This window comes from Excalfactoria chinensis, chromosome 5, assembly GCF_039878825.1.
Source record: "Excalfactoria chinensis isolate bCotChi1 chromosome 5, bCotChi1.hap2, whole genome shotgun sequence".
Taxonomy (NCBI): domain Eukaryota; kingdom Metazoa; phylum Chordata; class Aves; order Galliformes; family Phasianidae; genus Excalfactoria; species Excalfactoria chinensis.
The window spans coordinates 45,882,307-45,906,699 of record NC_092829.1 but is presented as its reverse complement, the minus strand read 5'-3'; the positions used below and the strand labels follow the sequence as shown (position 1 = coordinate 45,906,699).

The 24,393-nt window shown below is 41.3% G+C and overlaps 1 protein-coding gene and 1 long non-coding RNA gene across 2 annotated transcripts; both read left to right on the top strand.

Annotated features, from left to right (window-relative positions):
* The first annotated feature begins 1,097 nt into the window (after nucleotides 1-1,097).
* Nucleotides 1,098-2,959, top strand: LOC140253626 (uncharacterized). Its single transcript, XR_011903919.1, has 3 exons — nucleotides 1,098-1,365; nucleotides 1,939-2,123; nucleotides 2,703-2,959. It is a non-coding gene; the product is annotated as an uncharacterized lncRNA (long non-coding RNA).
* A 290-nt stretch (nucleotides 2,960-3,249) lies between these two features.
* On the top strand, nucleotides 3,250-24,052 carry TPCN2 (two pore segment channel 2). Its single transcript, XM_072339007.1, has 25 exons — nucleotides 3,250-3,380; nucleotides 3,598-3,662; nucleotides 4,545-4,621; nucleotides 5,342-5,519; nucleotides 5,647-5,763; nucleotides 6,509-6,615; nucleotides 7,268-7,340; nucleotides 9,146-9,245; nucleotides 9,522-9,587; nucleotides 10,218-10,282; nucleotides 11,779-11,876; nucleotides 12,503-12,584; nucleotides 13,504-13,590; nucleotides 14,033-14,152; nucleotides 14,239-14,298; nucleotides 14,385-14,513; nucleotides 15,105-15,154; nucleotides 16,125-16,224; nucleotides 17,143-17,214; nucleotides 18,461-18,534; nucleotides 18,898-18,988; nucleotides 19,102-19,184; nucleotides 20,399-20,480; nucleotides 20,796-20,881; nucleotides 21,581-24,052. The coding sequence occupies exons 1-25, from the start codon at nucleotides 3,311-3,313 to the stop codon at nucleotides 21,657-21,659; spliced, it is 2,211 nt and encodes a 736-aa protein (XP_072195108.1). The 5' UTR covers nucleotides 3,250-3,310; the 3' UTR covers nucleotides 21,660-24,052.
* Nucleotides 24,053-24,393: the final 341 nt, after the last annotated feature.

The following is a 24,393-nucleotide window of genomic DNA, read 5'->3' as shown; positions in this document are numbered from 1 at the left end:
AATACTGACATGTCTTGAGAATTGGTAATTGGGTCACACAAAACTTGTAGTCGTAGGAAAATTCACATTATGATCTGTGCACTCTTTCAATTCACTTCTGTGTTCCCCACACTCCTCATCCATTTCTATCAGGAGGAGATCATTTTGCCACCAGCGTCACCATACACAGACGTGATGAATACAGGACAGTGGACAGGGAAACAAGCAAACAAAAAGTCATCACCAGCTCTTCTTCCCCTCTTAATCCCAAACCCAGGAATAGACTGTAATTATCACACCAGTCTGCACAGCGAGAAGGAAATGTGAAAGGAAACACAGTCCCACAAGAAGCAACAGTGTATGCAGGGTATCTTAGTTTAATTTTTGGGTCCGCCAACTTTCATCCTCCCAAAAGTAAGTATCCTTGGGAAATGTTGCCTCTTTGTGAATACAAACAATGAGTACAAAGGGTTGCGCTCCTCAGTGGAGGCTTCAAGATGCTCTTACCCTTTTATCAGGCATTTATTTTGTTCAGAGAGAGAAAAATGAGTAGGAAATATAATCCAAGGCAACTATTTACAGTAGCACTCACAGTGCTTGGAAATTGGGTTTGAAAGCACTTGCTAATGATCTCCTGTCACTCCAAACCAATCTTGAAACAACTATCATTGCTGTTTGGATCACTGCATAAAAAGAACAACACACCTTGCAATCTCAAATGTATATAAGCCAAATCTGGATTTCTGTTGCTCTCCAGTGAAATGTTTGCATTGTGGGTTTGATCCACACAAGGACCCTTTGGGAGGGTTTCAATATTGTACAATCTTTGTTTTTTAGAAACATAATATTGAAGCTGTTGGCAGTGTGGAATGACACAAATGGGCAAACAAAAAGTGAGGAGATGTGGCAAAGCCAACAATCTGTGGGAGCATTACTCTTTTCCTTAGAGAAGTTTCAACATTTCTCGCAGCTCATCCTACTTGCTCAGCTATTCCTCAAGCAGTTCAGAGCTCTCACACACAGCTGCAAGGCATTTCTTTATCTCCCTTTTATCTCAAAGTACCCCAGTCCTTGAGTGAGTGGTGGGTGGGAAGGAAAGGGAGGATGCTGGTCAGAATGCTACAGGCCCTGCTCCTTACTTGGGGTGAGGAAAGTATGAAGTTTGTGTCTGCTGCTCCTGGGAAGGGTCCAGGGACCTCACCCTGAAGCTTTTCCAAGCGGGAAGAGCAGACATGCAGAGCTTCCAGAGAGTATTTCATTGGCACTTGTTGTCTAGTGCAGCAGGATACAAGGCCAACAAAGTGACATGACTGCTCACGTCATCCTGTGGGTGGATCAGACCCAAACATCTGATATATAGCAGCGTTCTGTCTGCATGGCTATAAGGTGAGTCCAGTTGTCTTTCAGATTGATTGTCAGTATACAGCAGGAGAACATCTCCAGAATGAAACTGCCATTGCTGCTAGGGCTGACCATGCTGGCAGTGTTCTGCCATCCTGGTAAGTACCGCTGGCTTTAATCAACCTCTAAACAATCTGCAGAGCTCTTCACAATGGGAAAACATAATTTACAGTTGAAGGACATACTCCTAATTGTTTCTTATTTGCTCTTTAACTGTTCTTATCATGCGCCTCTATTTTTCCATCAGAACTGCAAAATTGCCTTTTGTGGAGGTCCTGAGGACCTCTGAGTGAGCAAGGCAGGGTTGGCAGTGCCAGGGGGTCAGGGATGCCTGGGATTCTCACACAATACAGCACTATAACACACCATGTCTAACTGTCCCCATTATGCTGCCTGCACGGCGAAGAGTTCAGAGGCTGTAAGCAGTTCAGCAGCAAAATACACCATATAGACATATACATGCGCATGTTTTATTGTTGTGTTCAAGAATAGTTTGTTTCAATGGGTTTGGTTAATTTTCATGCTCTCCAGCTTGGCTCTTTTATACTTTTATTCCAGCTACAGCTTCACCTTGTGAACTCCTCCAGAAAATAATGGAAAGTTTTATTTTTGGGTCTGTTGATGAGTTTATGGATGCAGTATCTCCATTCATCACATCACCAGCTATGAATGCAATGGAAATCAGCTTGAAGAGGTGTGTGCAGGCTTCTGTCACAGACAAACAGGCTCTTGCGCTGCTGCTGGTGAGTTCTCCCTCCCCCTTGCAAAACACTACATGAGATTCAAAATGCAAGAATGTTAAGTGAAGGGAGTTTGTGCTACTCCTAAAGCTGACCCCTTTAAACTTGGTTTGATAGGGAAATGATGGTGTCATGCGTACTCCAGAGGAAGAGTTGTATGTGCTGCATAATGAACAAGCACTTTAAACACCTCGACTGATCTTGGCCAAATCTGAGACTGCAAAGCTGAGGTCTCAACAGATGCTCTGTTTCGAGGCATTTCAGAGGAAATAAATCCTGTAAGGGCTAAGGAAAACCACTAGTGCAGATTCAGAGGTTGTCAGATACCTGAGGAGCCAAGCAGGACCTGACTTTAAGGAACTAGTTCTGGCTCCAAAGCTTTGGGTCTTTCCGAAAGCAACTATGAGCACTCAGACCATCTGTGTTGCCCTTTCTTTGGCTAGTGGCGATTTGCTGTGTTTTCCTAGGAAACCTGAATGCTCACCATGGAAAAAGTTCAGCCCCATTCAGCTTCAAAGGATGCTTAGAAGGATACGTTGTGTCCTTCCTAAATGCTGTTTGGTTGTTGTTTTTTCATTCTAGACTCAGATACTCGGCAAGTGCTAAAGTCAACGTGAAGGTGGGCATCTGCTATGGTTGAGGAGCCAATGAGAAACCAAAGATCATAGAATGAATGACAGAATCATAGAATGGCCTAGGCTGAAAAGGACCTCCAAGATCATCTAGTTTCAACCCCCTGCCATGGGCAGGGTGGCAAGATCTGCTGATCGCTGCCTGTCCCCAACAACTACACACTGAGCACTTTCTTCTCCTTCATCCTGCAGTCACTAATTACTATAAAGAACGGACCGATCTCATAGGATGCTTCGCAGATCCTCTCGATTCACGTTTCAATAAAGCCGATTCGATTCAGCCCTTTGTTTCTCTTTCGGTGTTCGCTTTCAGAAACGACCCAACCAGACCCCTGTCACTGCAGGGGAGCTGGAGTAGGTCACCTTTCAAGGTCCTTTCCGACTCTCGGAATAGGTCACTCGCAATAGGACCGCCCGCACCCCCGGTCACCCCTCCCCTTGGCTGCTGCGGGGCGGTACCGACCCATACTCGTGCTCCGCCTCCCCCCGGCGCAGTACCGATCACGTGGTGCCAGGGTGGCTGCCCCCGGCCGGGCCGGCCCGCAGCGAGCCGAGCTGATGGAGGCAGGAGCTGCCGCCGAGACGGAGCCGCTGCTGCCCCCGAGGAGCTGGCGGGCGGCGGGGGGAGGTGAGTGCGTGGCGGAGGGCGCTGTGCTGCCCCGTGCTGCCCCGGCTCAGCGCGGATTGCTTCCGCCGTCCCGGGGGCTTCCTAGAGTGCCGGTGTCACGCGTCCGGCTTGGGTCGACCTCTGCGTCCCTGTACGGGGAGAAGCGCGGCGGTGGAGCTGCTGTTGGCTCTTAGCCCCGCGGCGTGCGGTGAGACGTTCTTTCTCTCTAACTTCGCAGCCTCCGGAGCTGCCGAGGAGCTCCACATCAAGCAGGCCGTGGTTTTTATCGAAGACGCGATACAAGTAAGTCCAACCCGGCTGTGAGCCGCTTTGCGCCCCGTGCTGGGTGTATGACACGCGTGCTGTCACCCGGTGCTGCCGTGCTCTACAAAGCCAACTCGGAACCCCAAATCCCTGCACAGTACATCAGTTCCAGTGCTCTTCTGCCCAGAAGTAACGTGGTTTGTTTTTTTTCCCCAATGAAATTGTGTTGAAATAGTGCCTCCTCTTCCCGTTTGCCCAGCAGGCGCTGACTGTGCTGCTTTGTGGGTAGATGTGCCCTTTTCTTTTTGGGCAAACCCTGTGATTTGCCTCAAGACGTGGTTACAGAGCTTCAGAGCTGGCAAACTTTGAGGCTGGTTTCAATGGAGAAGCTGGAACTCTTTGTTTGAGCAGAACTGACGATGCGTGGAAGCCTCCGTTCCCTTTGTGTAGAGCTGTAGGTTGAAGCTTCTTATTTTCGCAGCTGTGGGCATCATATTGCTCTTTGGAGGGACGAGGCAAAAGGTGTATGAATGGAAGGAGTGCTGGAGAGGTGACCTAACCAAGTGCATGGGCCTCTTTGGCAAGCAGATGGAGACATAAACTATGTTACTACAGCTGCTGTTACATGTAACGAGGGCAGTAACAAAGTGATCTTTAGGTTGAGAAGACCACACTAGAATCTTTCCCATTGCTCCCACATAGTCTGTAGTCAAGATATAGTCATCGGTGAGTGCTCGTTTAGTAATAACTCATGCAGTAATTTCTTTATCTTATTGTGCAACTGGGTTTGTCTCAAGCCTTAGGCCTTGTTGACGAGGGCATGGTTTATTTTTGTAACCTTATTTTTTGCCTGTGATGAGCAGACTGTGTGCAATGGTTCGACCATCCTTTGTTTTGTTCTGCTTTGCTTTCTCCTTACAGTATCGGTCTATAAATCACCGTGTGGACTCTAAATCTCTGGGACTGTATCGCTGGTATTATTCAAGAATTTGCCAGTGGTGAGAACTTGTTCTTTTTTTGCTTCTTGGGTCAGGAGCAAGTCTTAAAAATTCTTCTTTTTTTTCTTCTTTTTCTTTTTAAATATTTAGATAATTGTCCTTTTATTCTTTAGAACATGCTGTAGGAAGCAGTGTGTACATGTGGGTGAAGAAGGGGGTGAGCTCTTTAACAGGGTCTGTTGTGATAGGACAAGGGGAAATGGTTATGATCTACAAGGGGGGAGATTTAGACTGGATGTAAGGAAGTAGTTTTTTTTTTACAGTTTAGGTGGCACGCAGGTTGCCTAGGGAGGTGGTTGATGCACTGTCCCTGGAGATGCTCAGAGTTGGGCAGGATGGGGCTTTGAGCACCTGATCTAGTGTAGGTGTCCCTGTTCAGTGCAGGGGAGTTGGACCAGATGACCTCTAAGGCTCCCTTCCAACTCAGATCAATCTAAGAAGTAGATGGCTCTTTGGAACAGCCATAGGACTACTGCACGATAGATTATTGGTGTGATGCCCAGCAGGGTATGTTAGTTTTCCAGATATCAGTTTCTAACCGTATTAAATACAAGCAGGATTGTTTGTTGTTGCAGTTTTCAAAACCACCCCACCTAGGGCTATGTGAATGTCAGCAGTTGCTATTGTAATACGTCGGTGTTACTACAGCATTACTGCAGTTCCTGTAGAGCATGCTATTCAAGTGCTGTGTTACAAGTGCTTCCATTTCTACCCGAGCAGGATTTTGAGCTTGACCATTACCATAATCCTGGCTTTGGCTTTCATTGAAACACCGTCTTCGCTTACTATCACATCAGATGTGCGATACCGCCTTCCTGCGTGGGATCCTCCGTGCGGCCTGACTGAAAGCATTGAGCTGCTGTGCTTCCTGGTCTTCATGATCGATGTGTCTGTGAAGGTGAGCAGAGTTTCCACCTGGCTCTGAATGGATGGCTTTGGCGTGGCTGCTCATTGGAGGCTGTAGAAGTTGGGCTTTGTAATAAACAGAGCTGTTCTGTGGTGCTTCTTTTCTTTTCCTCCCCCAGAGTTACTTAATCGGATGGGAAGAATTTTGGAAGAATAAATGGCTGATGGCTTATATCGTGACGTTAATTATTTCCCTTACTGATTGGGTTGTATCGCTGAGCTTTCTCTGCACAGAGGTAAGAAGTGCTTGCTGCTTTCGGCAGAAACTGTGCCACGTGTCTGGGCAGCGAGGCAAGGGAGAGAAGCTGCAGAGGGATGCATGGCAGGGCCTGTTTGATGCCCTGGAGAACCAAGGGGAGGGCTGAGATGGGCCACGATGGATCAGATTTGTTGTTGCTTGCTTGCAGTCAGCATTAAGAAAATACTGATACGGTAAAATTACTGAGATGTGGACAGCTTGATTGTTTAAGGGTATGCTAAGGCATCTAAGCCTTGTCAGAGGCAGAAATTGCTGTGTTATAAGCAGACTGTAATACGTTAAAAAAAGATGAAAACTGAAACCAAACCCTAATTTCAAGTGTGTCTATTTTTAATGAAAATGGCTTGTTATTGATTCACTTCTTGAAATGGATCTCGGCAAAAAATGCAGAAGTGTTATCGCTTGGCCTGCTTGTCGTGTTTACCCAGCAGTAAAGTTAATTTCTTTAAAAATGCAAGTTGAAATGTCGACAGCCTCATCAGACCATTAATTATGAACAGTTTTTCTTTTGGAAGGAGGTCTGTAAAATTTCCTTTAGGCCTTTTTTGACTTTGGTGGGACAGATTTAGCTTCTGAGAACAGCCTTTTGTGCTGCACTGATGATCTTTTTTGGTTCAAGCCTGTATATATATTTAGATCTGTTTTGACAAGCACACACTTAAGACTAGGACCACAAATACTTCACGGGAACTCAGCATCTGATCCACTGTTTTGTTTTGCAGACTGTAAGAATAAGGAGAATCCTTCGTCCTTTCTTCCTCCTTCAGAATTCTTCGATGATGAAGAAAACATTAAAAAGTATCAACAGCACATTGCCTGAAATGGCAAGGTAGGTGCAGAAGACTTCCCTTCATAGCAAGTCTGTTACCCTTTGAGTTCTGGAGTGTGATGCCTCAGTAGCTTTCTAGAAGCGGTTGCTGAGATCAAGTAGTGATGGATGGGAAGCTGTGGTAACTCTGTGGCTCCCCAGTGCTGTAAATCCTGTATCCTGTAAAATTTCCCAAGAATGCGTGTGATGTGACAAGGAAGATTTTTTTTTTTGATGCTGATGGAGTGGTTTTCTTTTTTCTTAATTCTGTTGAGTATTGCCCCTTTGTAAGGGAAGAACTGAGTCATCAGCTGGGCAAAGGGCTATGCCATGTTACTGTAACGTTGTGGCGCTGTGGGTAAGGTACAAAGGTGCCCCTCTCTCATCAGTACTGCACAGCAAGTTGCTTTGTGTCCTTTTTAGGATGCTTTACTTCAGGCTTTTCGTTTCTAAATGGTTTTAGGAAAACAGATGCTAGAATCTCCTTGATTTAGAACTGCCTAAGCTCATTCTAAGGAGAATGTGTGCTCATCTTAAGGAGATTCTTATGAATCAAAGCTTGGATGGTCTTCTATTAGCTCTCTAAAAATATCCTTGGCTATATTTGTACGTTTAGCAAAGGACATTAAGGATGACATTGATATTAATGCACATGATGTGTTCTTTCCAATAGTGTTGTTCTACTACTCGCTGTTCATCTGTCTCTCTTTACCATGTTTGCCATGCTGCTGTTTGCTCGAACAAAGGTAACCGTCTGTATTGGTGTGTGGATCTCACTGCTTTTCTACTCGTGTAGCTGCATGTCTGGTTTTCTAATCAAACTGGTGAAACTTGTTTCCCTGGGAGAGACCCACTGGGATGAGTTTAAAGTCTATTTATAGAGTTGTAAGTTGCACATGATATTTTTATGGCCCCACACCTTCTTGGTGCCGATGCTTTTCTCACAAGTGAGAAGTTTAAAGATTGCTAAATGCAGCAACTTCTTGCAATTCTCCAGTCGATCCTTTGCGTTACTTTTTCTGCTTTTGTTGAACCCACTTATGCTGTTCTGTGTCCATTGCTCTTAATCCTGATGCTTTTTGTTTCTATTATCTCACACTTCTTTTTCTTTTTCCCTTTTCTTATCTAGCTTTTTGTTAAGTTTACTGCAGTGTTAAGCTATCTGCAGTACTGGTATCCCTGGCCTTGCCTTGGTAGGTTTTTGCCTGTGTTTCTCTCATGTTTTGGCTTCTGATTTTTGTGGCTTCTCTTTTATTTTTGTTTTGTTTCTCACTTCCCAAAAGCTGATTTGAAATGTGATTAATGTCACTTTTGTGTTCAGGTGCTTTTGGGGTGTCCTTTCTCCTAAGCTTCCTGTATCTTTATGTATCCTTCTTTGTACTGCACTCCTTTCCTTTTTTAAGGCCTTCCACAGCCTTGTTTATGTGATCACTAAGACTTGTTGTGTACTTGTTGCAGTAATCTTTGTTTTTCCTTAATCTTTACTGAGCCTTCATTCCTCCTGCAATTTGTGCTTGAGCTTCTGGTCTTAGGATCAGCAAATTCCTTGAATTCCTGTTACAGAATTTCTGGAATTAGAAGTTGAGTTCCATTTTCCCCTTTTCTTAGTCGAATCCAGTGTCTTTGTATTATATGTGCATGCCACATATAATTTCAGTTGTGATCTTTCCCAGCAGATGGAAATGCATTTTTATATCCCTGCAGCAGACACTTCAAAATACACTTAAGTAAAAAAAAAAATAGGAAATTACAGAGAGCTATTTCTTTTTTCCTTTTTAGATGCTCTGACCTGATACCCATACAAGCTAATAGCAGCTAACCAGGCAGTGTGCTCAAAGGATGTGTTAGTAATAAAATGCTTGCCTCTAGATTTGCACACTGTCTTAAATATATGCCCTGGAGATACATTTTTTCATTCTTCTCAGCAAATTTAATGGCTGTTTATTCTGTATTATGTGATTCATGTTCGTATTGTTTGCACTCTGCATCTTTTGTAGCCGTCTCTACTTGAACTTGGGGAAAAAAACAAGTGGGTACAGCATTGTGTAGCTAGAATAAAAAGTAAGCAGCTCCAATTTTCTGCTTAATTTTAATGTGAATTCGGATTGAATATGGGGACAATCTGTGATGTGTTTTATTTAGGTTGCGTTTAGAGTTCTAGCTCTGGTACCCTGGACATCTCTCCTTTGGCTTTTTCTATCAATCAAGGGCAGCTTTAGATCCCTGTGCTGTCTGCTTATGTCTTTATGGTCCCTCCTGGGTTTGAGGTGATGGATGGAATTTTTATTTGGAGCCTCCTGTCTCTCTCAGCTTGCTCTTTTCCCTTCTGTTTTTTTTATTGACTGTTAGTGAGCGGTTGCACTGCATTCCTGTAGGACCACTGTGTTGTCCTAGTTTTTATGCTTGTCTTGTGTTTTCTTCCACGTGGCAGATCTAATTGTGTGCATAAGGAATGGATTATTAACTAAAACTGTCTATGTATCATTTCCTTGGTAAGGCAGTCTTAATGATTCCAAGTGCTTCTCTGATTACAATGAACGTTTTTCACTAGGATGGTCAACAGGATAAGGAATGGGTGGGTTACTTTCGGAATTTGCCAGATTCTCTCACATCGCTGCTGGTCCTGCTGACTACGGCAAATAACCCTGATGGTAAGAGTCTGTTTCAGAAATAACTCTTGTCTCTATTAATCAATGAACGGTGAAATGTCCTCAGACTGCTGTAACTGTTCTTGTAGCTGAAAGCTCTTAGGAAGATTCTGTGATGATTATTTGTGCATGAAATTACATAGGACTTCTGTATTTCCTTGCTGTAATTTATATATGCAGCTCTGAAGTGGAGCAAAATTGACAGAGGTCTCCTTTATTTGTTGTTTTTCCCCTCGTAAGTATGAAATTAATGTAACCTTTTGGTCAAATTTGTTGCAGTAATGATTCCTGCTTATTCTAAGAATCGAGCATACTCCATCTTCTTCATACTCTTCACTGTATTAGGTAAGTCACCACTTGTCTTCATTAACTTAAATAGATCGTAGATTTGACATTCATGCATACCAGCTGAAAAGGGCTTTATTTTTCCTGGAGGGTTTCATCACTTTTTGGCTTTTTAAAGAGTTGTTATTTCTTCTCCCTGTGCTGGTCTTGCGAGATAAGTTTCACAAATGGTTCAGTTTGTTTGTAACTTATCATTAGAGAACGGATACATGGCTGCCTATACAACATCAAACTACATTTTTAGAAGCAAGATTCAAGAAAATGTTCTTTTGAATTCTTACCTATGATTTGCTGTCTATGCTGAAACTTCTTTCCAGTGCATATGTGGTACACTGACATTTTTTCCCTCTTTGGGGGGGAAGTTTTGTGAAGTTTATGAATCTTATTTGTCTTTGCAAACTAATAGCTACCCCTCTTTTGGAATGTGTTTGAAATGTATCTTGATTACTAACAAAGCTGATTTTTTTTTCTTGCTTGTTGAAAGAGAAGTTTGAGTATTGCATTGTATGCTGTACAATATGAAAATGTTTAGGCTTAGGTAGTTGTTGGCTTAGAATCAGAGAAACGCGATGTATCTTTGAGAAACAAGCATCTATCCCAATAATTCTGGTCATTTTTTTTCTTCAAAAGGTAACTTATTTCTGATGAACCTACTCACAGCAATAATCTACAACCAGTTTCGTGGGTACCTTCTGGTGAGTAAACCTTTGCCAACGTCTGTGTTCTACTGTAACCTTACAGCTGTGAAATCCTGAGTGTTTATGGATTTAACTGTGTATGGAAGTATTCCAATCCAGATTGTAAATACAGTTTTAAGATGAGAAAGATTCATAAAACTGAGGTATATATTTTTACCCACTTGTGCTGTTGTAGCTTGATGCCTTTCAGGTAAGAAAATTACATGTTTATGTATGCTTTAGATATGCAGATCTGACTAGCATACAAGGATAAACTAAAGTGTGAACACCAATGAAACTGGGAACAAGGACTGTTGTCCTTTTTTAATAGCTATTGTTGCTAATCCCAGCATTTAATTTCTCAGAGTAGCACAGTATGAGAAGCCTTCACTAAAAACAACTTGCTGTCCTGGTGTCTATAAGAGAAGTAAAAGCTGACTAAATAAGTGTAGCTGACAAGTTGTGGAAGGAATTTGAAGTCTGTGATGGTGATTTAACTGTGTGCTGAGAGTTCTTTCTCCTTCCTTAACAAGCTGTATGTAGTGTGTTCTATTCTATTAGGGACTCCCATCTTTAGATGGGAGTGCTATCTGGATTTCCTTAGTAGGAAAAGGTTGTAAGTTCTTTTGGTTTCTGAATGAGATAGAGTAATTTAGCAATATGGGAGAAATGCAGTGAGCTGTGGCAAGAGTATTTCAAAAAGAAGAGACAGCACGAGTAAGATGAAAGTTCATCTTTGCTACTTTGAGTAATTGACTGGATAAGGTAGGGGCTGTGCTGCACAAACGCAGTAGTGTCTGACAGCTGAACTGATGGGCTGTAGGTTAAAGCTGTGTTTTGGTGAGTGTTTTTGTTCTGTGTATCAGCATGGTGATGGCTTCTGTAGCTTAGAATGAACAGCATTTCCCTGTTGTGTAAGTAAACCATGTTTACTTTGAGTCTAGAGCCTTGTCTGCTCGGTTCCTTCCTTCCCTTGTACAGAGCTCTTGTAGGGAGTGAGAGCTAGGAAATCTCTTCTCCAATTGTGAGACTGGGAGAGTGCCAGAAGATCAGTGTGTTATCTGAACTGGGTTTTCCTGTTGGTCTCTAAGTCATTCTGGTAAGAATGGACTTTGCTGATTTCAGCCTTTGATCCTTTAACAGTTCCCCTTAAACTGTGGGAGTGTCTGTCTGGTATCTTAGCAGTCATATCTAGTGGCTGATGATGAGGACTTCGGCAGGAGGGGAAAGAAAACAGTGTTTAGACTTCTTGGAAACAAATTTAGTTAAATAGGCATGGCCTTCACTGAAACTTGCAGTTGGCTTTGCCTAAGGACTGGGTGAATAGTTTATAGATCTCATCTGTGTCATCTGTTTCATTTATCATATTGTTTATCCTTGTTCATCACATGGGAGATCTTTGAAGATCCCTTCCAACTCTGATCTGACTATGATCTGGTTCAGTTTCCCATAGAACAATGTTAACCAGACTGCCTCCTATTGTTTTCCTAACTTGTGGTGTCTTTCTTGTGCAGAAATCAGTTCAGTCCTCCCTCTTCAGAAGACGGCTGGGAATCCGGGCTGCGTTTGAAGTGCTTTCTTCCCTAAAAGATGCTCCTGCTAATTCAGAACAGTGAGTGGTGGATATTGAGGCAATAGTGCACCCAGCAGAAAAGACCAAATATTCAGTCCTCTTTTTAGTGTGTGCAGGGAACTGATAGGGTCACGGCTTGAGCTGGAGAAGAGGTGTAGGTGGCCCAGGGGGCACAGGCAAATTGTTGGCACTTGTGCTCCCTGTGCATCCTGAAGGGGAGGGCCCAGAGTGGAACTGCTCTGGACTCATGTAGAGGCCAGCTGCTGAAGGGAGAGCACCTCTTGGGCCTTGGCTGCTTTCTGTGAGGGGGTACTGTGTAGACAGAGATCCCCTTCACCAGTTGGATGAGATTATTGGCCTACCTTTGAGTACTTTGTGTCACCAAGAACCTGTCAGAAGTAAGTTTGCTCCTTCAGAAACAGAGCACTATATGAATTGAAGATCTTTCCTTGAAGAACAATGGTTTTGCCTATTATTTTTATTCTATTCTTCAAGTGGGTTTTTACAGTGACTACTTTGGGACTTTTATAGGTAATTTCCTTTTCATTGCTGCCTCTAATTTTATTTGCTTTAAAAGAAGAAAACAAAACCAGAGCCATTGATTGTCTTGATGGCAAGCTATCTCTTTCAGGACCCATCCTTTAAGCTTATCTTCTTTTGGATAGGTCATATGTCAGTGCTGGAGCCTTGCTTCAAGTGCTGCAGAAAGTTGAAATGGATTCTCGCTGCAAACAAGCAATTGTGATGGTAAGAGCTGGGTTCTGTTAATCCTTGGAGGCTGTTATACCCTCTTGATGGGACATCTGTGGAAACTGACTTTTTAAATCACAGCACTGATTTAGGAGCAGTAGTCTTCAGCTCAGCTGCTTGTGTTCTGCATTCTTTAAGAGTGTGAGCTGAGCCCAGATCATTGTCTGCTTATGTGTTGGACTCTGCCTAGTGACAGTTTTTGTTCCAATGATTCCAACCTAAGACTGCCACTGCTGTGGTTGGGTTGAAGAGGAAGGTATTCACTGGTAGGTGGTGTAGGCGAGGACTTTGTTTTCCAGAGCCAAGATGTTGATACTTTAGTTTATCTCTGAAAGGAAAATCTCTCTCACTGTGGTTTGAAGCTGCTATCTACAGCTTGGTGTACCTTTGCCATTTGAAAATGGGGGTTCATGTATCTGTAGTACTTCCTCTAAATTCTGATACATGCATCAGGCCACAGGGCCAGTTGTTTTGCTTATCTAAAGCCTTAATTTTGCCATTTGCACCAGAGTTTTCAGATAGAGCATTTACCTCAATAGGAGATTCAGGATGTAAAAGTTACAGGTATGGTATCAGAAAAACAGTTCCAAAAATATTATTGCTTTTTAATAACCAGTTGTGGCAGGTTTTGGAGATAGATGTTATGAACTAATGCCAAGAGAAGGGGGTGACATAGAGCTGATGATAACGGTATGCCAGCAGTTGGCTGGCTCCAGTGTGAAGGTACACATCTTGCTTTCTGTTGCTGTCTGGGATAGAGGCTGTGTAAATAGAGTTGCCTGAACATAGCGCTCTGCTCTGTGATTATGTCAGCCTGTGTTGTTTGCTAAGTATACTGATTCAGTCTGAGAGTGGTGGTACTTCCTGAAGGTGCACCTAATGCAGATGTTGATCTGGCTTTCTCTTTCATGTGAAGTCACTCAAAGTATGCTCCTGTGACCACTTGTCAGCTGCCCAGTTCCAGAGGCTCTTTGAAGAGCTAGACAAGGATGCCATTAAGCAAGTAAGTATGTGTCTCATCATTGTTTACAGAGTGCCATAAGTTAGCATGGTTATGAACAAATCTGTATTTATGTGGAACTAAGATCTTTCCCTCTCCTTGAGGGAGGCGAATGCTGGGAGAGGTGGAAGGAATATATGCAATTAATAGCCTGGTGGTTAATTTACCTCCTTGAGGCACTGGGGAGATTGGATTTTTTTTTCCCTTTATTATCTTGTAGTGTGCTGTGATCACCAACAGTTTTGCTATTCGGAAACGATCTCTTGCTGATAATAGCTAGAGCTTGAAAGCACTTTTCTATTTAAACGTAGTTAAAATGGGCATGTTGCTTGAAAAGTTTTGCTTTGAAAAGGTATGTTTCTTAAATCTGAAACTGGGTTTTTTTTCCTCTGCATTGTTATTAAAATACTTGTGTTGCCTCTCAGTTTAATTGTGTTCTTTTCAGCACCCTCCCTGTCCGGAGTACCAATCCCATTTTATGCGGAAAATGCAGTTTGCCTTTGGCCATCCCTACTTTGGCTACTTGGGAAACGTTGTTGCCCTTGCAAACATTGTTTCTATCTGTGTAAGTAAGAAAGAAAGAAAAAAAATTCTTGTTGCAAAATTCATCAGTAAAACAGTGGAGTCATGGAAGGTCTGTTATTGTTTAAGGTGGTCTTGGTGTTGGATGCAGATAAGCAGCCTTCTGAAAGAGATGACTTCTTCTTAGGGGTAAGATGCAACAGTATTTCTATGGATATTGCTGTCACCTTAACGTGTTTAATTCTAATCATTATTATCATTTGTGGGGGCTGAAGACTATCAACTGCTTCTTCATCATATACTATCTGATGGAAATGTTGTTGAAAATCTTGGCAATGGGCTTGAAAAGATACTTGTCGTACCCAAGCAACAGGTTTGATGGACTTCTAACTACAATTTTGCTGGTAAGTTTGTTTTGTTTTGTTGTCAGCTTCTGTATACCTGGATTTGCTGTCTAGGGTGATATTCAGCTGCAAGATCTAGCAGGATGTCAGTAGGATTACTCCTGGTTGAACACTGATATGCTGAGTTGAAGAGCTTGAGCCAGTTTCAGGTTTTTACGTGATATGAATGCTTTGGAATGATACTTTGAATGTCCCTTTCCTGGAGATAGGCTTTTTGACATTGCTTTAAACGTTGAGCTCACTTATAGGCAGCCTCTTTAATGTTATTTGGAAGCGTTCTGCCCACGAGGAGTCTGCACTGTAGTTAGGCATCACTTACTGAATAAAAAAGTGGCAGAATATTAATTGTTTGGTAAAACCCTGAAACCTAACTCACACAATGTATTTCACTCAGTATCTTTGTCTGCATCACCTTAGGACTCATTTAGATGAGTTGTTAAATATAGCAATATCAGAGCAATAAGTGGAGTCATAATAGTGGCTTAAAGCTGTTGAAAATGTTTTCTGTTGAGAAAGGTATGTAATATTTAAACCTCAAAATTACCAAGTTATAAAAAGTTGTTACTCTTTTTCCTTTCCCTCTGTCTGAAGGTTTTGGAGATTGCAACTTTTGCTGAATATGGATTTCCTCATCCTGGTTGGTAAGTAATCTCCTTGAACCATTATCACTGTCTTGGACATCTGGGTTGGGTCAGGGGAATATACACACACATTCATGCACACTTGTGTTGTTTTGCTGTCAGCCCAGCATGTAACTTAGCAAACCTAGTAGAAGTTCTCCCTGTTGTAGTCACTAAAGTTCGTGTGTTAAAATTTAGTGGAGAAATTGCCACAGAACTGTTTATCTGCACTGGAATAGCAAGCACAGGCCTCTTGACTTAAAGTCCAAACAGTTCTTGGATGATTATCCTAATCTTTTTTCATCATTAAAACCATGAAAGTTATTGTTTCTGCTTTTAAAATACATGTACAGCCACACCAGAAGACGAAAGCAAAGAACTTTTGGAGGACTTTGCAAATCTTACTTTCAAGTGTGATTCTTGAATGTAAACAGCTGTTTGCACTCTAACAGTATATCTTGAAGCACCAGTGATTTTGTCCATCACTGCAAACAGATGATGGCTCAGAAGAGTCCAGATGGCACTAACGTCATGTTTTGTGATACATCCTTTAATCACAATTGCAGTTGCTTGATCTGTAGGTGTAATGTCTTAAAGACTAGACTGAGATTTTTACTATTATTCTCGAATGCTTTCTATGTGGTCCTGTCTTAAACGATTTTAAGGCTAAACTTGAATGTTTGTGATGCACATTGTGATCTAGCATCTGTTACCAAGTAGTTTTGTCATTGTTATCTTTCCTTCCCCCATCACCTGTCCACACTTGCAGCAAGGAGCACACAGCACGCCTGTGTAAAAGTCAGCTAACACTCAAGCTGCGATATGAAGCGTATATATATTGCCTATGGAATACATACATAAGAAAGAATGTTCACTGGGCAGTCTGTCAGCATTATGCTTCCTTCGAAGGCTAACTTCAGCCAGGGCTCATTAACTTCACTAGTGTCTTTCTGTGGTGGCCTGTTTCTCTAATGTGTTTTTTCTTTCCTAGGAGACCGGAGTTTGTGGGCCTGCTATCCTTGTGGGATATGGTGCGACTGGCGAACATGCTAATTGTGTTCAGGTTCCTGAGGATCATTCCTAATATGAAGGTTGCTGACTTATTCCTCCACACTTCTCATATCGTTGTTGATCAAATTACAGATTTTGTGAAAGCCTCTCCCAGTACCGTGCACTAGCTTTCCCTTCTGTCTCACCTGAATGGGAGTGTAATTCCTCAGTCTGCGCTCTAACTGTCCACACAATTGCATGGCACCTCACAAACTCTCTTTAGCTGCTTTTCTGCACTGAGATTTTAGGGAAGTCCTGTTGATGTTGCTATAGCAGATGCTGACTTTGTAAAATGGGTAGAGAAATGCATCCAGAAATTCTTGCGTAGCTTGTGTCAGGCTTCAGCCTCAACTAGTGACTTGACATGAAGTCCTTGCAGAACTTTGTACTCAGGAGCTGGTAGCCTCTCATTAGATGCTACTAGACATTTTGATCCCGCAGAAGCTTATTTGAGAGGAGTTACTCTCTTCACTTTCCAGTTATGGATAGTTACACCAGAGCACTCATTATCTGAAATCACTTTGCCTGTTATAATCCTACACTTTGATTTGCTTGAATGCTATGCCTGAATTCCCACTGGGAGTGTGGGGCTTGTATTTTAGTTTAACAAAGCAGAAATATCTACCTGATGTAATTAGGGGTCATGATGTGGGTGGGTATTGTAGACTAGAAATGCTTCCACGTCAATCTCTCTGGAGCTGTGGGACACTTTAAAGTTAGTTTCCCCATATTCTGGTCTTAGACCTAGAGCTTTAGGTCACCGTGTCTGAGCATGCCTAAAATTTAGCTTGATGTTTGCATATGGAAAGGAGTATGACTGTTCGTAAATCATGTGATTATCACTGTATGAAAGATTGTCTGCGTTCAGATGTATCTCAGTTTTCCTTCTAGTAAATCTAATTTTATGAGGATTGGAAGTGTGACAAATGTAATATGTATAAAATTCTGCTTTGTTTCAGTTCATGTCTTTGGTTGTTACTACGTTGTTGGACCTGGTAAAAAACTTGAGAGCCTTTGCAGGAATCTTGGTGGTAAGTCACAATGTGAAAGTGTCAAGCACATTCTCTTTCTTAGGCTGATATCTGTAAGAAAGGCAGTGAGGAAGTACATCAGGGTCTTGGGATGGCAGTTTCTGTGACTTGGTAATGTTTTGCTGAAATTAGGCAGTTCTTCAGAGTTGTGATGAGCTGCTGTTTTGTTCTGGCCTGCACAAAGTGTACCTCAACTTCAGTTACCAGTGTCTCTTAGGAGCGCTTTTAAAAGGTTATTTAGGACTTCCCCGAAGTATTTGTTTCAGGTTGGATATTTCAGTTTTGCAAAAATCACCTGTTTTCTACAAGCAGTTTTTCCTTACTTTGACCTGCCTATCTTAAAATTAGACAGCATAACAACTTTAATATCATTTTGAGCTGTGAAGATCTTGAGATATTGTGTATCTGGACATGGAGATTTCTGAAAGTCCATGCTGTCATGCTCAAGGAGCATTTGATGTGTGTAATGTGTGATTAAACGATGTGTCACAGTGTGTGATGTTCCTGGCTGCATTTCCTAACTCTTGAGTTTCTGGATTCGCAGTTGTCTTTCTGGCAGAGCAAATGAGTTTGTGGGGCATTGATTTTATAATGTTTTAGTCTTATTTTGTTAAGATACTTGAATTTGAGATAATGGTTAAAGACCAACAATTTGCAGGAGCTTGTGGTTATAGGCTCAAGTTCCTTTTTAGCAGTTACTCCTTACTGATTCAGTCTGGTGCCCCTGCTCATGCACATAAGATGTGGTGCTTATGAAGTGGTTCTTATCCACGGCAAAATGTCCTTCATGCCTGGAGAGCAAACTGTAGTTTTTTACTAATCATAAGGCAATTCTGCCATTGCATTTGCCACTTCCATTAATTTAACTTGCTTTTACTTGAGGCAACTAGGAGCTGCCACTGAGTTTCTGTCACACTGACACCTGATCCATTATCAACTGATGTTATAAGTCTTAAGAAATGTTATCCTGGAGCTTGTGCTGGTAAAGTAATATAGCTTATTAGCTAATTTCTCAGACAAAACACATGCTTAGATAAAATATCTTTATCAAAGAATAAAGTCAACTTTATTGCAAGGCCATATGCCCCATCTTTTGGTAGGCTGTGGAATGACAGCTTCAACTTAACTCCAGTAATGTCTAAAAGGAGCAGTGCAGTCTTCCTTCTCTTTGTGGACTTTTCCACTTTGTTTTCTAGCAAAAAACAGAGATGTGACTAAAACTAATGCCTGTATGTATTCCTTCCAGGTGGTTTTCTATGCGTTTGCTATAACTGGCATAATGCTGTTTAAAGGTGCTGTGGTTCCTATGGGAAATGTCAGGTAATATCACTATTCAAAGTAGTACTCAGTAGTTTTCAAATGCATCTGCAACTCTGTGCCTCTGAGTTGTTTTTTTGTTTTTTTCTTTTCATGTGTTTGAAGCTGCCTTTGCATTAATCACACAGATTTTTTTCATCTGTTACTCTGTCAGTTTTTTCTTGCTCTATTGGAATTGCAAGAAAGCTCATCTGCAGCTTGAAATTTTAACCTGCTGTAGCTTTAATACTTTACTCATTTCCTCTGTTTTCTGTCCAAATGAGGTATTTAATTTTCTACAAGGTACTCAGAGGAATCTCATTTTTAAGGTATTGTATGTAGATAGCTGTGCTCATATGCTCATATCATACCATCATTTTCTTACAGTGTTGTTAATACAACATATAACAATGGCACTTTGCAGTGTGGGACCTATGAGCAACTGGAGTATTGGCCAAACAACTTTGATGACTTTGCTGTGAGTCAGTGTTAGCTCTTCTTCCCTCTCTGCCCAATGCTGTCCCTTGTTTTCTGAGGCTTTTAAAGTATGTGATGCATTTGCTCAACTTCTCTTTGTCTCGTTCTCTTCAGGCAGCATTAGTGACTCTCTGGGATGTGATGGTAGTGAACAACTGGCAAGTCTTTTTGGAAGCATTTTCGAGATACTCAAGTCCGTAAGTAGCAGTAATAATACTGATACCGGGCCGTATAAATCTGGCTTGTAAAGTAAACCAACAAGAATTGTACAGATAGCACAGTTCCTACAATCTTACAAAGAGAGGTGCTTCTTACTTTTCTTTTGGGTAATTCCAGGTTTGTAGGAAAAAGCTTAGTCTTGCTTGGGTGGTCTTTAACTATGTAACTCAATGGTTGGCTCAGTGCTTGGTGCTGCAAAAGCTGTGGTTGTGTTTAGAAGATATTCAAGCTGGTTTTGATAGTTATTTTGTTCCAAAAAAGTGTGAATTACTTAAGTGGACTGTTAACAGGATTGCAACGTACATTTGCTGAGTGGCTCTCACTGTAGAGTCAATTGTGCAGAAGTGAATGATGGTAACTTATTTAAGTTTGCTTTTGTATTTATTCTGTGTGTAAGTATCTTTTGGTAGGCTTAGAACCTTGGGCACATCTTTCATTTGTATTGCTCTGCTTTATGGGAATTTTAAGTTAGCAGAATAGCCTCTGAGTTAGCCTGCTGCAGTGATCCTTGGCTGGTCACATTTCAGTGCAGTAACCTGGGAGTTTTGCTGTTAGATTTCTGTGGTGTCATGGCCTCATCCACATATCAAATACTGCAGTTTGAATCAAGCAGAAGGAAGCAGTTCTTCACCCAGCATGTGGTTAAGGTGGAACATTTTTCTACAAGCTTTTACATGTGTTAAATGTTAAATGTGGTCTGGTGATAATTGGAGAAATCATGAAAGAAATCCATTCGGATCTGAAATGAGCAGAATCCACTAGCTCGATACATTTCTAAAGTGCAAGTGGTTGGAGATTAAGAGCACTTAAGGGGTAGCCTTGTAGGTATTTTGAAGTGTTTTTGTACTTGTTCCATTTGCTGTCACTGTTGGCCGCTCAAAGGATATCATCCTGGATAGATCGTTCTGTGATCCATAGCATCCTTTCCTAGTCAGTTTTTTTTCCTGCCCTTTCATGATTTTCTTAGGTATGTCAAGTTGGGGAAGAAAATCTGTTTGGCTAACTGAATGAAAAGTCAAGATTATTATTGTTAGACTCAGATCTTCTTTTACATTAGGAAAGTAGTAGTATAATCTTTGAAGGTAAAATATGATTTTGGGCCTATCTTTGGTTGCTTTTGGCCTGAGTTTACTTGCTGCCTGCTTTATCAGAGACTCACAGACTCATTTATTTCCTTTCATCTGATCTGCAGGTGGGCAAAGATCTATTTTGTAGCCTGGTGGTTGATCTCCTCTGTCATATGGGTTAATCTCTTCATAGCTTTACTTCTAGAGGTAAGAAGTAGTATTATTTGATGTTAAGTCCCGATAAAAGGTTATGATCTGTATGGGAAATGAAAAGAGCCCAGAAAACCTTCTGGGAAATGCAGTTTGGTTTTTGTGTGTCTACTTGATTTTTTTCCCCATCCCTCTTCCCCAGATGTTCAGCAGGCGTTCTCTTTTCCCCAGACAATTATGCATTTCTTTATTTTGCAACTTTGTCACAAGTCTGATTGCATTTCGTTGGATGTGAATGTTTATCCATTACAGCTTATTTGCTGTAAAGATGTGTTATGATGTCAGTTTTATTCCATTGCTTTTGTCTTCCAGAACTTTATTCACAAGTGGGACCGTCGCTGTCATCGGGAGTCTCTCTCAGATATCGAATACCAGAGGACAGTTGAACTAATGTTCAGGTGAATTAAATTGGGCTTGGTGATTGATTTAGATTATTCTGTTTATCTCTTAGTGCTTGTTGTAAGAGGCTGTGTAACTTCTCTTAGTTTACTTCCTCAGAAGTAAACCGTGCCATCTTTTACCTTGGTGAATCTCAATATGTGTTTTAGTTGGGCTTGTTTTAAGCTGACTCATAAGCCTAACCTTTATATGCTTTCTGCCAAGATTGTGATGGGAGAAGAGGTATTAGAAGTAGGGGGAACTGTGCTGAGAGGGAGAAGAAAGTGGAAGACGAGGAAACTGATGCACATTCTTGGCTTATTATGAAATTGTGGGTGGTGAGTTGATACTTGATGATCACAAACACGTAGAACTTCTGGTGCACATTGGATATTCAATAGCAGCATTGGGAACATGTTCTCATTTGGGAGTTTTTTCAGGAAAACAAACTCACTGACCTTCAGTTGTATTGTACTGTGCACAGGAAATTGTTTCCCTGCTCCTTGTGGGAAAACAGCTGCTGGTTTCCATGACACATCTGTAAAGGATGGATCACTGGCAAGTAGATGCATCTTTAGGGAGCATCAACTTATTGTAATTTTAATTCCACTTTTCAAGAATGAAACGAGCACGTGTTCTTGCAGCGCAGACATTGAGATGCAACAATTGCTGAGAAGTTCCCTTTGTTGTCCCTAACAACTCATGCTTTCTCTTTGTAGAGATGTTTTGGAGGAACCGACAGAGGAAGAGCTGATGGAAAAGCTGCACCAGCATCCACACCTGCACTTGTGTAGGTGACTGGTGGGAAGGATGGACTTATTTAGACCTCTGTTTTTTTGAGGTTGTCAGCTGGAAGAAAATTGAATGGATTTTCTGTGAGGGAGAGGCTTGCAAAGGCAATATCTAAGGCTTTGCTTGGCAATTCTCTGCCGAGAGAATGTTTTTAATTGTTCGTGTTTGAATCCTTGCTGTTCTGACTTGATTTTAAGTTGCAATTTTAGAGGAGTATTGCAGCTATTATTTTTATAAGCTGTTGGTATCGGAAAGTTTTATTTTATTTTCTTTTTTTTTAAGAAGGGAAAGCCTGTTAAAAGGACGGTGCACTTTAAAACATGGACTTTGTAACCACTAAACCTGCGACTTTGAAAAGCACAAGAAAATGGAGCTGCCTTTCCTAGTAGGGGGGTGTGGAGAGGGCTGTGCCCTGCAATTGGTAAACGGATTAGGCAGGGCCAGAACAAAATCCTGCATCTTTTTGTGGGGAGTCTGAAACACTATTTTCACTGAAACATGACACCAGCCTGTCTTTCTCAATTTATGGGAGTTAATCACTTTAGAACACAATTAATTTCAACTGTAGTTGAACTTAATCATGTGGAGCACCTACTTCACCCCTCTTTCATTTGATCTAGAGTTTGTGCTGGTTGCACCACACTAGTTGCCTTGAGAGCAATACTAAGTTTGAATGGAAAAGTTACATTTATGGTTTTCACTGCGATAAGACTGAGCTCTCCTTTAGGGTAAATATTCTCATGTTGCTTTTCAGTGAACTCTTCCTTTAAATTTACCTTCCAAATCTTGTTTTACACTGTCACATTCCATTAAAAAAGCTGAGGGGAATGAATTTAGGTTAGATGTAGTATCATGATCACTGCAAGACTCCTTTTTAAAGGGGGGGGAAAGGCTGAGTGGGACAATCAAAGTATATAGCAGTTCAGATTATCTTCTGTGTCTTGCTGTGGCTCTGTGGCCACACGCTGTGTACCTGAGTAATTCTTCCTGTGTAAATACCTTGGTCAACATATCTAAAGTTGAGAAATAACAGTAAGTGATGTTTACATGCTTCTTGTTACCCCTTAGTATTTCTCTATAAATGGTGCTCAAGTTTGATTCTTCGTCACATGACTAGTAAATCACTGTCACAAACAAACTTGATCCCAACTTAAATTTTTATATGTGAAAATGAAACTATACTTTCAGGCACTGAATTTTCATTGAGTCACTCATCACTAAAATAGACAGTGATTCTCTGCACTGGCAAAGGCCTGGGGAAGGTAAATGGCTGTAGAATGCCTATGAGCTTAGGAGTTATTTGATACTTTTTAGTTAACAAAACATCATAGAAAGTGCCAAGTAGTAATCCTATTTACTTTTTCCTCTTCTTGTTTTCTCATCAGTTTTCTTTCTAGTTTCCTCTCCCTAATACAGGAAAGAGTCAGGGACAAGGGTGCAACAAGCTCAGAAGTCTATTTCTGCATTGTTGCACTGTTAAAAAGTTATTTGGTGGTTCTTGTCTGTTTCTTTATCACTAATTTTCTTTGTGCTTTAGACAAAGTGCATGTCTTGTAGTTTGCATATGTATATGACAGATCTCAGCTGAGCTCTGTGCCACGTAGCAGTCTTTCTTTACTTCTGTAATTCTGTGTCTTGAGCCATTCTGTTGTCTTGTATTCACTTTTGTCTCTGTTCCTGAACAATCCAATGAGTAACTTGGTTGCACAGGTTTTGGGACCATTACCATGCTTATTTTCTATCATGAACTTGGAACACAGATTACAGCGAGTAGATAAAAGGCACCAGCACACTTCTGTATTTGATTTTGGTTTTGTCAGGACGATTTCTGCTTTTTTGAGCTTGATTTAATCACAAACACCAATTTATTGGCACTGTTAATGGAGTTATACTCTATTGCCCTCTTTACGTTTTCATTCTGGACTGTTCTGAATACTTGGAGAAACCACTTTGCCTGGCCAGAAAGTTGGTGGCCATTTTGTATCAGCCTGCAAGCTTCAATTCTCTGTTTTGTTTGTTTTTAAGATATACATATTTATATATATACATTTGTCCATTATATTCCACACAATCTACCAGAGCAACATGAAGTGGTGTGGAATTATCATCACCAATGCCTCTGCAATGCAGTCTTCACATCTGCACAAGGGTGAAGAAGGCTCTCTGAAGGGAATAGTCTTAGTCTTGTTCATGTTTCACAGTTGTGTAATGGATGGGAAGTTTAATTAGAAGTTAATATTAAATGGTGGTATCTAATGGCAGTTGTACTGAAAGATGTAAATGGCCACAGGTCTTGCACAACAATTTTATAAATCATTACAATTAATGTAACTGGGTAAAATCTGAAGCTTGTATTATTAAAAAGGTTTATTCTTAAAATATGAAAGTAATTGAGCTGTTAAAATGGTTCCTGTGGTTTGTTTTCTTTCCATGTCCCATAGCTATGGAATTCTCTTTTTCTAGAGACACTTTAAGCATAAGTACCTACAGATGATGTTAACTTTTAAGGTGAATCTTCCTTGGAACTCAGTCAGGATGTTGGGCAGCATGGTTTCCATTTTCATTTTAGTCTTTGATGCATCTGTAAACTGAATTTTCCTTCCTTGTTCTCCCTGAGAGGGTTGGTGCAGTGTGTGTTTTCATAGCACTTCATATAATCATTTGAGTTGGAAGGGACCCTGAAAGGCCACTTGGTCCAACCCCTCTGCAGTGAACAGGGACGCCTACAGCTACATCAGAT